Source organism: Ammodytes marinus (assembly GCF_949987685.1).
Source record: "Ammodytes marinus genome assembly, chromosome: 9".
NCBI classification, from domain to species: domain Eukaryota; kingdom Metazoa; phylum Chordata; class Actinopteri; order Uranoscopiformes; family Ammodytidae; genus Ammodytes; species Ammodytes marinus.
The window spans coordinates 25219230-25233351 of NC_137213.1; the positions used below are offsets into that span (position 1 = coordinate 25219230).

General features: G+C 41.2%; 2 protein-coding genes across 4 annotated transcripts in view; one reads left to right on the top strand and one right to left on the bottom strand.

The window, feature by feature from the left end:
- atp6v1h (ATPase H+ transporting V1 subunit H) overlaps positions 1–852 on the bottom strand; it is a 32424-nt gene extending 31572 nt beyond the window's left edge. The window contains exon 1 of the mRNA XM_080033969.1: positions 820–852. The gene's annotated coding sequence lies outside the window, so the exon portion shown is untranslated. The remainder of the gene's footprint in view (positions 1–819) is intronic.
- Positions 853–3270: 2418 nt separating this feature from the next.
- On the top strand, positions 3271–13895 carry rgs20 (regulator of G protein signaling 20; the record flags this gene model as incomplete). Of its 3 annotated transcripts, none has more annotated exons than XM_080033980.1 (5): positions 3271–3459; positions 12246–12412; positions 12770–12844; positions 12955–13189; positions 13707–13895. In XM_080033980.1, the coding sequence occupies 5 exons, from the start codon at positions 3271–3273 to the stop codon at positions 13893–13895; spliced, it is 855 nt and encodes a 284-aa protein (XP_079890106.1). The 3 variants fall into 3 exon arrangements, with proteins under 3 accessions (XP_079890106.1, XP_079890107.1, XP_079890108.1); XM_080033981.1 differs by lacking the exon at positions 3271–3459 and adding an exon at positions 10650–10697 and having other exon boundaries at positions 12755–12844; XM_080033982.1 differs by lacking the exon at positions 3271–3459 and adding an exon at positions 10650–10697.
- Positions 13896–14122: the final 227 nt, after the last annotated feature.

Below are 14122 nucleotides of genomic sequence, written 5' to 3' on the forward strand. Positions count from 1 at the left end.
CACTGATGGCATTTTGGACACATCTTACATCAAATCAAAAAACTGCAATTACAAAACAAATCCTCCAACATTTCTCAATGATGACATTCAAGATAAAAGGTTAAGACAGAAATCACGAAACCTTGGGATACAGTGTGCAAAAAGTTGCAAAAAAAAAACTCCTGTAAGGCTCTAAAAAATGTGAGTGTTAAATGAGAACGATAGAGTTGTGTTTAAGCCTAAATAACAGTGGCAATTCTAATTTAGACACAAATCAATATTGTATGCAATATTGTATGCCGAGAGATGAGTTGAAAATGTGAAGGCAGCTGTTATCAGGAAGGAAAGCTATGTAGGAGATCTCGAGCTACACATTATTCACCATTAATGCCATGACTACTTTGACTCGTGGTACAAATATTAAGTCCATACTTCTGACGATAACAGACAGACCAGCAGCTGAAGCTAGCAGCATGGCATGCTAAGTAACTACCTTCACCCAATGTCACGACGCTTCTTAAAAGAGATAAAGCAACGCAGAGCATAACCGATCCTACTAAAATATGTTCAAACTGTAGCGAAACATAACACATTAATACGACATTGTCCAATGTTAACGATAAGAGTGACACAGGGTACAAACGCCGTTAAATTATGAGGTGGTAACCGAAGCTAGCTGTGCTAACGTAGCTTTGCTACCATTTGTCAGGGTATACAAAAGACAACAGCTACACAAGTAATACGATTAAGAATAATACAGTTAGGCATGTCATGCTTTGAATTTATACTATATATGTTTATGAATAATATCATTAAAGGAAGCTGCGTTGGAGTACTCACCAAGCTACTGTCTGACCAAACAGCTGACTGACTAAAACACGACGTCACGCGCTGTCATGTGACTGTCACATGAACACACGGCTCACGAGCCCAGCAAAGGTTTTTTAAAACAAGTTAAAACCGGTAAAACTGAATATAACTGTACACCTGCTATCATAATAATATTTCCATCCATGCTGCACACCAACACTTTCAGATACACTCCGCGACAATAGGCAAGTCCCTAACAAATAAACAAATACATCTAGAGATAAAAAGCTCATAACTTTCTATGCTTTAAAAATTTGAATTATGACGTTAATTAATAATAAAAATATCTCTATGGAAATTCGTAATGATGAATTCATAGTTATGAGCTAAGTAATTGAATTAACGTGATAAAAAGCTCATAATGTTTCATTTGTTCATTCATTTAATGGAGGATATGTAAGATGCATTGATAGCCTAATGAAAATAAGGAAAGTCAGAATGATGAAGCAAAAGTAATATTTTACTTGAACTAAGTCACAATTTCAGCATTTTTTTTAACAATTCCAGACATATCAATTATAAAATTATAGAAATAGTATTGTCAGTTTGTGTTTAAGGATATTAATAGTAATACATATAGCCTACCTTTTTATCTCACAAACTGTTTTGTAACAGTGCTGCAATATTCATTGGTTGAATGCAAAAGATTATTAAAATGTAGAACATTCATAGAATAAAAACAAACCACAGAAAGAGAAGCAGGAGGGCAGACAAACATTAAAAATGCAGAAATATTTTCAAAATGCTGATGGCGTAGACCACATGTGTCTGGCCCGCGACACGTTTTGATCTGGCCCGCGAATCAATTCGGCCGATTTAAAAAAAATAAAAATAAAAAAATAATTTTTTTTTTTTTTTTTTTTTTTTCATGGAGCCTGTGCCATATCCGCACGTCGCATACGCTCCCAACTGTTAGGAAACTTACGTGGCTTACAGCTAGGAATGTCTGCTGAAAGTTCCACAGCTCAGGATTTTAAGCCATGAATTGATGAACTTGCATCTAAGAAGAGCTGCTCACTCCAGCCGCTAGGGGGCAGCCAAAATAAAAAAGCACATTTTAGCAACGTGGGAAATGGTAAATGGTAAATGGCAATCTTGCTTCACCGCTATTAATGTTTCCTCCAGTGCTTTATGGCAAAGTAAAAACCCAAATAATTATAATAAAATAAAACAATTTTTTTTTTAGTGCTGAACAATTAATGTACTAGCAAGAATGTGTCTGCGCCTCTACGCACGAAACGAGCAACAAGATTTATTTCCTCATTTTCCATGCTTCTTTATTTTTATGTTTTAAATTGGGAAAAACTTATTCCAAAACAACCAATATTATATTTAAAATTAAATCAAAACTGTGTATTTTGTACTGTCTGCATGTTTGCACAAAATGTGTCCCTGTACATATAGTAAACAAAATTGGACAACTGTAAGGTCAGTGCCTGTCTATTTGTGTATTCAAATAAACAGTTGTTTATTTCATTAGTGCGTATTGGCATCTTTGAGCAAAATACCCCCCAAATTTTTGCTGAGGCGCTCCGCGCCGCACCTCCTATTCCCATGGCCAGCAGCAAACTTTAGAGATCCCTTGTGATCCGTGATAATGTAGGTTACAAATGTAGGCTGAGTGATAAAGCATATTACTGAAAAATAAAACTATAGATTTGGAGTTGACATATGTACGTTATTTTGCCATTATTTTACTGCTCCGGCCCTCTTGAGATCAGAGAGGCTGTATGTGGCCCTCGAACCAAAATGAGTTTGACACCCCTGGCGTAGACAATTATACGTAAAGAGACAATGAGACGATAGGCTGATCGATAACTATCAGCTATAGTCTATATATTCTCAGTTGACGTTGTACTTGTGGTTTTGAGTTGAATTGATTGCTCACACTGAAGGGCTTTGATCAGTGTTTTTGTCCTACCACACACTATGGTGTGTCCATCTACAGTAGTAGGCCTATATTATTGTTGCTGTCTGTGAGTTCTGTGGCCATATGTTTCCTCTACAAGGTCCATTTAGCAACGTGTTTTAATCCATTGTATTCCATGTGACTCCATCAAGGAGCATATTACAATCACAAATGAATCTACGTCTGTCACTAGCCTTCATCTGTCCATCTTCGCTCAGACACTAAGACCTCTTGCTTAATCTGGCCTAAGCTGGTGAGACGCAGCAAAGCACTGAGGAATCAGGATTGCATCGAGTGGGAGAACATTGTCCTAATCCCCTTCTGCCCTCTCCTTTGTAAACACGTCTCCTCGTCAGGGTAACGGATACATTTCCTTCTTCCTCTGTCTCAATGTGCTTCGGAAGAGACGTATGGAAAACCTAGAGGAATGGAGCAAGAAGCAATGAGGATTTTTACCATGATCTCGAAGCGACTCTGGCCTCACATGGCGAGTGAGGCCTCATGGTCGGAGCATGCCATGTTCTAGAGCGCTGAGGCGGTGGGAGATCAGGCCCACGTCTGCTCTGCGGAGGATCAGACGCACCAGGGCCCTTATGTGGCAGCACATACTGAAACTGGCCCGGGACTGCCGGAATAGTGTGGGATACCGAGTGAACTACAATGACTCGGCCCACACGGAACAGGAGATGGTGTGCCTTGAGGTATGAGCAGGTTATTCTGTTTATTTTTTGGAGTTATTTTTGTTTATTAATTGGCCCCATTTTTAAAAGTAGTGGTGGCTGGTATTTACATCTATGGTGCCCACCATCTCTACCACTGTGTCGTTGAGCAAGGCACTTAACCCCAAAACTGCTCCAGGTGTGCTGTGGTTACTATGACTGACCCTAAGCGAGGACCCCCTCTGAAGTGTGCTGTCTTGAGAGGGGATATACGAAAATGACCAATTTCAATGTAGCCTTGTGTGAATTGACCAATACAGAAACTTAACTTGACCATTAGCACAAATGTACCACTGAATTATAACTGTGGAGATCATTTTCTATGGAGCAAATAAAGTCAAGTGTGACCAACAAGTCAATTAAACTACAACTGTCTGACGCATTTTCATTTGTTTTCTCTGGAGTACAATTTTCCGATATTTTTTTTGGATCACAGCATGCTAATCAGCTGTATTGTTGTTAGATTAGTAAGCAGCCCCAAATAGCTAAATAACATTTTGGTTGGAAGTTCTATCAAAATAAGAGCATCATTTAAATTTTGAGCTGCAGAGTACAAACATATCTCCATCCATCCTTCCAATTATCTTTGTTTCTCAATATTATTCATCTGCAGCAGGTTAACATCCTTCATAGTGTTTGTTGTTGTTGTAACTAGATTTCTTTAGTCTGAGTGTCAACGGCTGTTTTTGCCTCTTGCCAAACCTTTATTTAGGAACTTGCCTCTTGTCTGAATGAAGCTTAAGAGGATTAGAAGATAGTGTGTCTTGAAATAGTTTGATACCAGTCATTACAAATCTAAACAAAATGGCACGTTTAAAAGCGTGACGTGTAAAAGCGAAAAAAACAAAACAGCCTGTATTAACAAACCAATGCAATAATTAATGGGAAAAAACAAAGTTAGGGAGCTGAGAATACATTCGGTCATTTCTAAAAATAGTACGTTTGGCAGCTGAATGGTGCCAGGTAAATGGATAAATAAAGATTTCCGATAGCTCTCCGTAGTAAGGAGAACTGTGTTACTATTCCTGGAGGGGAAGGGATTGTAAAAGAGCCATTTGGACACAGGAGCTGCTCCTGGAACTGATTGGAAGCACACATTTAAGGTCATATGTTAATGGTATGTGTTGCTTGGTCGATTGACTATCTAAATTATTTTGCATTGTGACCAAAACTAAATAGAAATAAAGTAAATGGAAAACCAATAAAAATCGATGTGAGATTTTGCCTCTTTAATTTCTCTCCTGTCTAACTCCACAACTCAAATTTAGATATAGATTTTTGATAAATGATTTTCCAACATGCAGTCTGACTCAAATGGCATCACTTAAAGGAATTTATCAGATTTCTCAGAGCTCATCAACATCTTTCACTTAAAAGTAGCACTTTCCAAAACCTTTTTAACAGACAGTTTACCTGGAGGAAACATTCACTCGTGGACTCCTGAATTTGAACACAAATGTTATTTTTTCTTTTTTGCATGAAAAAGTTAATAAATCAATTTGAGGTTCAAACTCAATAACACTGTTGATAGACACTTCCATTAAGCTTTTCCAGCATGCAAAGTACCAGGAATCCTGTTATCAGGTCCTCTAGCCGTCGTTAATAATATTAATTACACCTGTGCTTTTGCTGTTGTGACATCTCAAAACATCCGCTGTGAAAATTATGTATTTGAATGCCAGTCTCTAACCAGGGACATGCAATACAACAGCAATTCAAATAACTTTTCTTCTTGAAAAAAATACTTTTTAACAGATAACATTGTTTTCACATAGTGTAATTGAATATCTTAATAACGGCTGCATTCCATTTATCTCAGTGGGTTTCTTTACTGGGGCACTTGATGGAAACGGAGCCGTCCTTAATGTTAGTATCCACACACCTGTGAAAAGTAAATAGTCATCAGTGTCTTGTTTAAACAAAAATACACATTTAACTGATTACAAGACAGAGATACATCCACGTACAGTCAAGGACGGATTAACATGACCACGGGCCCTGGACACAAACCAGTCATGGACCCCTACCAACACGCAAATACACGCACTAGCACACCGTGCAATCCACAATCACACACATTATAATGCAGTGCACGGCCTAGAGAGAGAAAGAGAGAGATAGAGCGAAATACAATTCTATAAAGTCTCTCTGGTGCTGCGCAAGAGAAAGAGATTATTTGCGCCGGAGCCGACTAGACAGTTAGATTGGGGCAGAGACACCGACGATGCGAGCGCGCGCCGAGCGCGCGAGCAGATTTTTTTTGCCTTTGTATGATCTCTGCGCCTGCTTTTTGGCCAACCCTTGCCCCCCTCGGAGCCTACACTCAATGTCTGAGCGAAGCAGCGCGTCACCCGGTGAAACGCTGTGTTGGTGTCGTTCACAGTGAGACAGACACACTCTGTGGTTTAAAACTAAATGATCACAGGGGATTCCTGCACGTTAACGGGTGTCGAGGGGACAGGCTCCGCGATCTGATTGCATGTCCCAAGCCTGGATACCCCAATCTCACTACCGACTAACTGTAAAGTGAAACAACCGCCTCCCTCGTTACACTGGTACTGGTGCGTAAAGGGAACGCACAGTTGGCAAACTCTCCTCACTACAACTGCCACAGCAGAAAAGCCACTGTAGGTCGATCGCTGTACCGATTCGTGCCTCTGACACGTTGACTCGCAACACAATGAGTCGAGGCTTTGATTTCAGTGGGGATGTGGTGCTCTTTGGCCATTTCCCGTGCCTTTTTTTCTCTAGACACATCGTTCTCTATCCAAGCGCACACACGCTTGTCCCGGCCGAATATAAGACCCCGATTATAAAACAACCCGACTTTTTACGACCCATTCCCAGGGGGGAAACCCCCGTCAACATTTTTTAATTAAAAAAAAAAATCAAGGGCCCCCCTATTGGCCAGGGCCCTGGACATGTGCCCACTTTGCCCATGCGGTAATCCGTCATTGCGTACAGTACACCTTCTTTCAAACTGATGATCATTCACACCCAGGCATAGGCATACATCTCATTGTTTGTGTTGAGTTATAACTTTTATATATAGTCTGTCGTTATAACATGCATCTCTTTTCATCCATTCATGCATCTCTTTTCAAGGGCAGTCTAGGTGACTTTTCACAACATAGTTTATTAGAGCAAAAGGTATTAGGGATGTTGGAAATGTAATATCTGCTCGCTTCCACTTACTTGTTCAAACCGGAGAACAGGGGCCTGTTTCAGGTAGCTGGTTTTGAGGCAACCCAGAGTTTGTTCGCTCTGAGTTGGTGGAAACTCTGGGTTTTCCGTTTCAGGTAGCAGGTTCAGTGCAACCGAGAGTCAGTTACTGCGGCAACATACGCCGGGGGTCTAACCTGCTGGATAGGTGGTTAGACCTACCCTGAGTTTGTTTTTCACTTTACGCTGCAGCTCCGACTGAAGAAAGAGTGTCACTGTCACACGCGTCCCTGTACAGTTTGAAGCAAAATCACTCTATAGAAATCTCCATCGGGATGTTTTTATCATTTCCTGATGATTTTACGTTTGACCAATCATTTATCTGATCAGTAGCCTTGTTCTCAGCCCTCGGTCCGTTCATATAGGCGGCCACCTTACACATCGTGACATGCTCTACATTCAGATTAATAAACCTATTTGTAGCCTATTGTATGTTTTTTAACGTCTGTGCCACTGAACAGATTTATGTCAGGTGGATTCATGTAACGCTGCGGCTGCACGCGATCGTTGTAGTTCACTTGTGCGATCCTAAAGTCACAGACAAGCCTCGTTAAATAGCCTAATATGAATATAAAAATGATATAATAATTTAAACTGTGATCACTTGAGGAAAATGGATCTGGTAATAAATCAATCAGGCTCTTCAATGGAAACTGTCACCTAATGTGTCTTGACGTTAATGTATTTCACTCCCCATTTAAAAGAAGCGACAGTCTGTTCTGTTTACTGCACAGTAGGCTTTAGGCACTGTCAGTAATGCTGTGCCGCGCCAGCTTTATTACTTTACAGCTGATATGCGTAACTTTTTAAGATAGACTATGGCTTCTCATACGGAAGCGAAATGATTATCTTGACAAAAAATGTTTGCTCTGTTTTTTTCTGAATTGCCGAGGAGATTAGATCAGAGTTATGAGACAATATCCCGTTAATTCTTCTCCATAGGCTACCATAAGCTCATTCGTTAATATTTCTAACTCTAGTGGGAGGAGCGGAGATTTCTTTTTTGAGAAGTGGAGAAGTGGGAGGATCAATCATTTGTTTCTTCTGTTTCCATGGTGAATCATGTTATCAGCGATCCATTGACGATGGCTTTTATGCACACGCTCCACCCAGAGTGAACACGCTCAGAGTTGATTAACCCAACGCTGATCCACTGTTCTGAAACCGAAAACCCAGAGTTGCTTATCAACCCTGCGCTCTGAGTTTACCAGAGTATGTAAAACCAGCTACCTGAAACAGGCCCCAGCACAGCACTCACGGCAAAACAAAAACACAGCCATTCTAAACATCATGCCAATGACCTCTTAAGCATTTTACTATTTATATTATACTGTGTATATTTACTTAACCTTTGCATTTGCATCATTCATATTTCCATTTAGGGTTTAGGAAACTCTTTCATCCCAGGCTGCAAACTGATTTGGTCTTTAGAGGACAATAAGGGATTATTATTTTCTCTTAAAATTCTGTCAATTAGCCCAATACATTTGTTTTTACCCTGGTGGTAGAAATGTAGACACTAGGTTGGGAAGCAGACTTATAGCCCACAGTAATGTTGATAACAAAGTACTGTGTAACTTGGTTGAAGGGATTAAGATGCTGATTGCATTTTATTCAATTAAGCCTGACATTTACAGCACAAAGAGCAACTTGATCAACACACCTGGGGGACACAAACAGATACATTAATCAGAAGAACAATAATGTTGGCATGAAATACAATCAAATACATTCTGTTGCCAGGTTTTGTTATTGTGCTGTGTTTGGACAATTCATCTTCACCTTCAAAATGCTCAAAGATGCCATGCATGATCTTTCGAAGATGTTAAGCTGGTAACACACTTCCTCTCCGGTGACTATCTGCATGTTGAGCTCCACTGATTGAATCTACGGCTAATAATACCTTCCTCAAAGCTTCACGATGCTTTGAATCCTCTTCATCACACATTGAAAATATTTTTTTATTCATCCTGTCACCCGGCTCTGGCATACTCCATGTGACCTTGTGTGTTCAGAATCCTTCAACCACTTGGCATTGTGCCCCTCAGAAGAGGGAAAAAAAGTCTGTGTTTGACGAATCACAACAGCATAAAGCGTTGTCCGTTTGCTTGCGTGTGTATATAGGGTCTGTGTTGCGTAACATGAACACAGGGGAAGGTGTTAAATGAAGTGTTGTGGAGAGAGTCACATGTTCCTATCTCTGGAGGGGCATAAAGATGTACGGATGCCCAGGCAGGGCATGCCCCAGTTCAGCACAGTCGGAGAGTAATTAAACTGGAAAGGAGGGAAAATCTATTTGGTTTTTGAGATGACAAGATAACAGAACAGATGAATGCCTGATCCGTAAGTGGTTCAATGGGCTGTAGTATCATAGATCCGTCCCAGGTCTGTGCAGTCACTGCGAGGACAGTTTTAGTGTTACAGGCGCTCACATTTCCCAGCACTTCCTCTACCATGTGGGAACTTCTGACATTCATTTCCATGGCACAAAAAAAGCATCTTAACTGAAGATGTGACGCAGATAGATATGGCAACAGCAGAAATGTGTTGGTGCTAATTGAGGACGATAATAAGAAAAAAATTCAGTATGTGCCATACTAGCCCTCTGCAGAATAGGCAGGGTGCCATCTGGTGTCTGCACAAAGCATGACATGATGTATCAATAAAAGCAAAGTATCAATAAAGGCACATCGTAGATTGCATTGAACGATATTTGTGAAAATGTACATCCAACTATCTCCAGGCTGATTCTGTATCAATTTGGAATCACAAAGCCACAGCATAAAATTCACACAAGCATTTAAAACATTAGTGGATCATATTAATGAGATCATATCTCAGAAAACATAGCCATACACTTTCACAAATTCATATAAAAATCGCGGCTCTGTAAGTGCATGAAGAACGTCATGTACTGTAGGTGCTGTATTTCAGAGGCACCCTCAGATGGCAGCGTTGGGGTCTACATCATTACTGGGTGCAGGCCTGTACTATAGATTAGAAGGCACACAACACATCTGGCAATCACCTGTAAAAGAGACAGAATGCTCTCATGCTAAGGACCAGGTTTTACTGTAGGCTATATCATTTGCCAGGGAAAAATTTCAACATATGAATTGATTTGAAGTCAATTTTATGGGATACAGACAAAAAGTAATTCATCAGATGTAGTGTCGTTTAACTAACAACTAAACTGTAGCTGTTAGTAGTTTTTCTTAATCCACATTCAAACTGAATGAGCAAACACATGATTGCAGCTGATTCAGGATTATTTTTTAAACTAAACAGATGAATCCGACTGTGTGAGTGTGTGTATGTATGTGTCTACGTGTATGTCATTGAATGTGCTATAGCATAAAGGTTTGACAGTTTGTGTGTAATAATTTTCAGGAAATGGAAACACAGTCTGTTGCTCCCCATGGATGGACACAACAGGAGTGTATATGACAAAACGGTGGCTGCCAAAGTCATGCTCTCCTTCAGGGTGGTTTAGTTGAAAGAAGTGCTGCACCCAATCAGCTTCTGGCTGTTTCAGCACCACAGACAGCGACTGAGAGAGCGAGAGAGAGAGAGAGAGGTGGAGAGGGGGAAAGAGAGAGAGGGGGGGCTCACTGGCGCATGTGTCAACGAAATCCTGTCTCTTTTTATTTTCTTGCTGATATTTCTGAACATGTTTGAGATGCTTTGTAAAAACCCAATTTGAGGAGAGCCCTTTCTTTATTATAAGATGGCACCACTCAGCCTTCGTTGTTTGAATATTCCCTTTCTAGAGTTTCTCTCACGTAGCCTATACCAGGCAGTGCAAAGGGCTTGCACTGTAAAACCTGTGCCATACTGTCGGGGGCTTTACGCTCTTCACTGAGCTACTACGAGTTGAGAGAGAAGACGCATGCGTACTGACTTGAAGCAGCCGGTCGGGGGGAAAAAAGCCTTGTGTGCCATCGGATGTAATCAAGGCAAAGAATTACCTCTTCTCGCTGTGCATACATGGTGAAATTGTAAGTACTGGTGGCAAACCGATGTATCATTGCACGGACATTTCGTGTGCGGAGCGTTCGAGAGCGTTTCCCGGCGTTTTAAACGGCATGTCACTGTCTTGCTGTACAGTAAGGCTTTTAACAGATCTAGGCAGTGTCTTTTCGATGGTTGTCCAGGGCGCTGAAGCTCTATGGCTCTTCATGGTGGCACTTTCCATTGTTGTGATGTGCGAGTTTCTATCTAATGCAATTGCTTGGTATTTCTGGACGTGAAATCGTTCATTAAATGTCACTGTCGATCACATGTTTCTGCTGCAGTGATTCGATTGAAAAAACGAATAGTGGTTTATTTGGTGCTATCCTGATTTATCGTTTGAATGGGTACGACCACCCCCACCCCCCATTTCATCGTCTATAGCTGTTGAGTCAAGCCATAGCGCACTGCAAAATGTGTCAGTTTTGAAGGGTAGCCTATAGCCTATAGCCGAATCACCCGAACGCGTAAAAATATGCCATTTGGCGAGACGCACGAGATCTGCGGCTGAAACCAGCACCGTATCTCACTGTAACCGCGCGGATCCATTTTAGAAATGACCAAATGGTATTGTATTCACTGAAAGGCTGTGGTAGAGCGATGCTGCGGTTATAGATTTGCAAGCTGCGCCTTCGGGCCCCCCTCCCATGTACCAAATCTCCTGACATTTTTTCTTATCTTTTTTTAAAAAGCAGTGTTTCTTGTGTCAGATAGTAGCCTGGTGATATGCCTGTGTGTTGGAAGCAGCAGCTTTGTTACATAAATGATCTGGCAGGATTTGCCAATGTCTGACCTGGTGATGACACATTTTATTTTTTTAATAATCAGAAATTCAATCTTTGAGCATACCCAGTAGTGCACAGCCTACGAACCTTAAAGGAGATTCTGTTGAATATTGAGAGCTGCAGAACCAGTTATAACACATTCATTCCCCATGAACATGATACATGTAGCTTAAATGTACATGGCAATCCCCCAAAGAGAAGCATTTACATCATTTTCTACATTTTCTTTGCTCTTCTTAGGCCCAGTGAGCATTTCAAATCCTTTAATGCACTACTTTTACACTCAGGCCTTTTACAAATGGGATTTTTAAAATTTTGGATAATGTGCATTGCGCCCACACTCAACAATTTGTCCCTTTTAAACATGCAGTCAGGTTGTATAAGGGAACATAGCAGCCAGTTTGAGATTAGAGGGAGTGAAATTTGCTTGGCGGGTTTTTCTATACTTTAGCCTGGACCAGAGGAAACAGCATTCCTTTACAGTGTGACCTTTGGGCATGTCAGCACAAGCTGCAGCCAGAGAGCACCAGCAGCACACTTAACAAATACATATGGGTGTGTAAATTAAATGAAATCTAATTCATCTTGACCATGGTGAGTGTGATCAAAGTGCTGGCAAAAAAGGGATACTCTGTCCTTACTATCTGCTTAGCAGGTCAAGAGATAATCTTACCTTCAAGGTAAAAACTTCAGTTAAATACTGCTGCTTACATCTCAACACTAAACTCATTGCCTCTCGTCTGTTTGCAGCCCATGGGATCAGAGCGGATGGAGATGCGAAAGAGGCAGATGTCGGTGCAGCAGGAGTCGGCAGCGGGGGAAACTGCACCGGGCCAGCAGGGCCAGCCGGGCCAGGCCAACCCACGGGGCTCAAACGCATGTTGCTTCTGCTGGTGTTGCTGCTGTAGCTGTTCCTGGTAGGTCCATCCCAACTGAGAAGTGTCCCAATATTGCTGCTAATGTGTATCAGCAGCAGCAGGCTCCAGCTTGTGTCCTGCAGCAGCATTATTACAAGCTCAACAAATACAAGCTATCCTCAACGCATATACACAGGCAATAACTGGTAAACAGACTACATAAATAGTGAGAGTAAATACTTATGTTATTGAATAATATGCTAATTATTATCTTGAGTCATTGCCTTCTTGTTTGGTCTATATACTATATACAATGCAAATAAATCTATCTATCTATCTATCTATCTATCTATTCTTAATATAAAAGATAGATGTGTACAGTAAGATGATTCCTAATGTCAGCATTGTCACCATTAGGAATGAAGACCAGGAGGAAAGAAATCGAAAGTCATCTTATGACGTCAAGGAAGGGACCGCAGACTGTGAAGACTGGTCAGTTGATTTTTATTTTTTATCGCCCAAAATGCATAAAATCTACTCAACAAATGTGTGGAAGTAAATATTGAAAAGTCTCACTCACTGTTTGTCCATGCTCCCTGCAGTCCTAAGCCCACGCTAGAGGAGGCACACTCATGGGCGCAGTCGTTTGATAAGCTTATGTGCTGCCCGGCGGGGAGGAACGCTTTCCGACAGTTTCTCCGCACCGAGTTCAGTGAGGAGAACATGCTCTTCTGGTTAGCCTGCGAGGAGTTCACTAAAGAGGCCACCAAGGGCCTGATAGAAGAGAAGGCCCGGGTCATCTACGAGGACTACGTCTCCATTCTCTCGCCTAAAGAGGTCAGACAGCTCGTGATTTCACTGTGCAGTTAAAAAACAATGTGCTTACTTCAATGATGAAATGTCAAGATATCTGACGAATGTTCAGTAAATGTTTGGGAAATACGAATTGGTTTCTTAAAGATAGACAAGAAAAAGATTAGAAGAGAAGATTAATGTCTGTACAGTATGAAGTATATACAGCCTTCAGCCCTTTCGTTTGGCTTAGCATCAAGACAGAAAAAAGAGTGAGTGGCATAGTCCAATGTTAACTAAACCATCTTATCAGCACCTGTTAAGTGCTGTGTAATACACTGTAGGCCTATATCTAGTTTGTTTTATCCATAAAAAACAAAGCAGTGTAAGAACAATAATTTTTTTGGGGGGGGGGGGCGTTATATTTATTGTGTCTTCTAACTAACAGTAAAAACTCAAAAACAAGACATTAAAATGCCTAACTGCACCTTTACAAAACAATTACTCTCTGAGGAGTTGCACTTGCTGTTCTTCCATCTAAACCCTGTTTCTTGACTTGCAGGTGAGCCTCGACTCCCGTGTGCGCGAGACGATCAACAGGAACATGCAGGAGCCCAACTTGCAAACGTTTGATGATGCCCAGGTGCAGATCTACACGCTAATGCAAAGAGACTCGTATCCACGTTACATGAACTCTTCAGCCTACAAAAACCTGCTCAACACTCTGTCAGAGCAGTCCCCCGAATCTTAGGGTGGTGACGACCTGTGATCTTTTAACTCTCTTTATCCCTCTCCCCTCCCCCTCCCTTACCCCTTATATATAAAAAAATTATTTGTACGTTCAGTGTAGGATAACATGAACCGGGCCTTGGGCCTGGCCCCCTCCCAGGGATCTCTGCGCTGGTGTGATCTGCACCTGACCGAAGACACTCAGGTCTCAAAAATCTCCCGAGGGCTCCACAAGTACTGCTACAGATC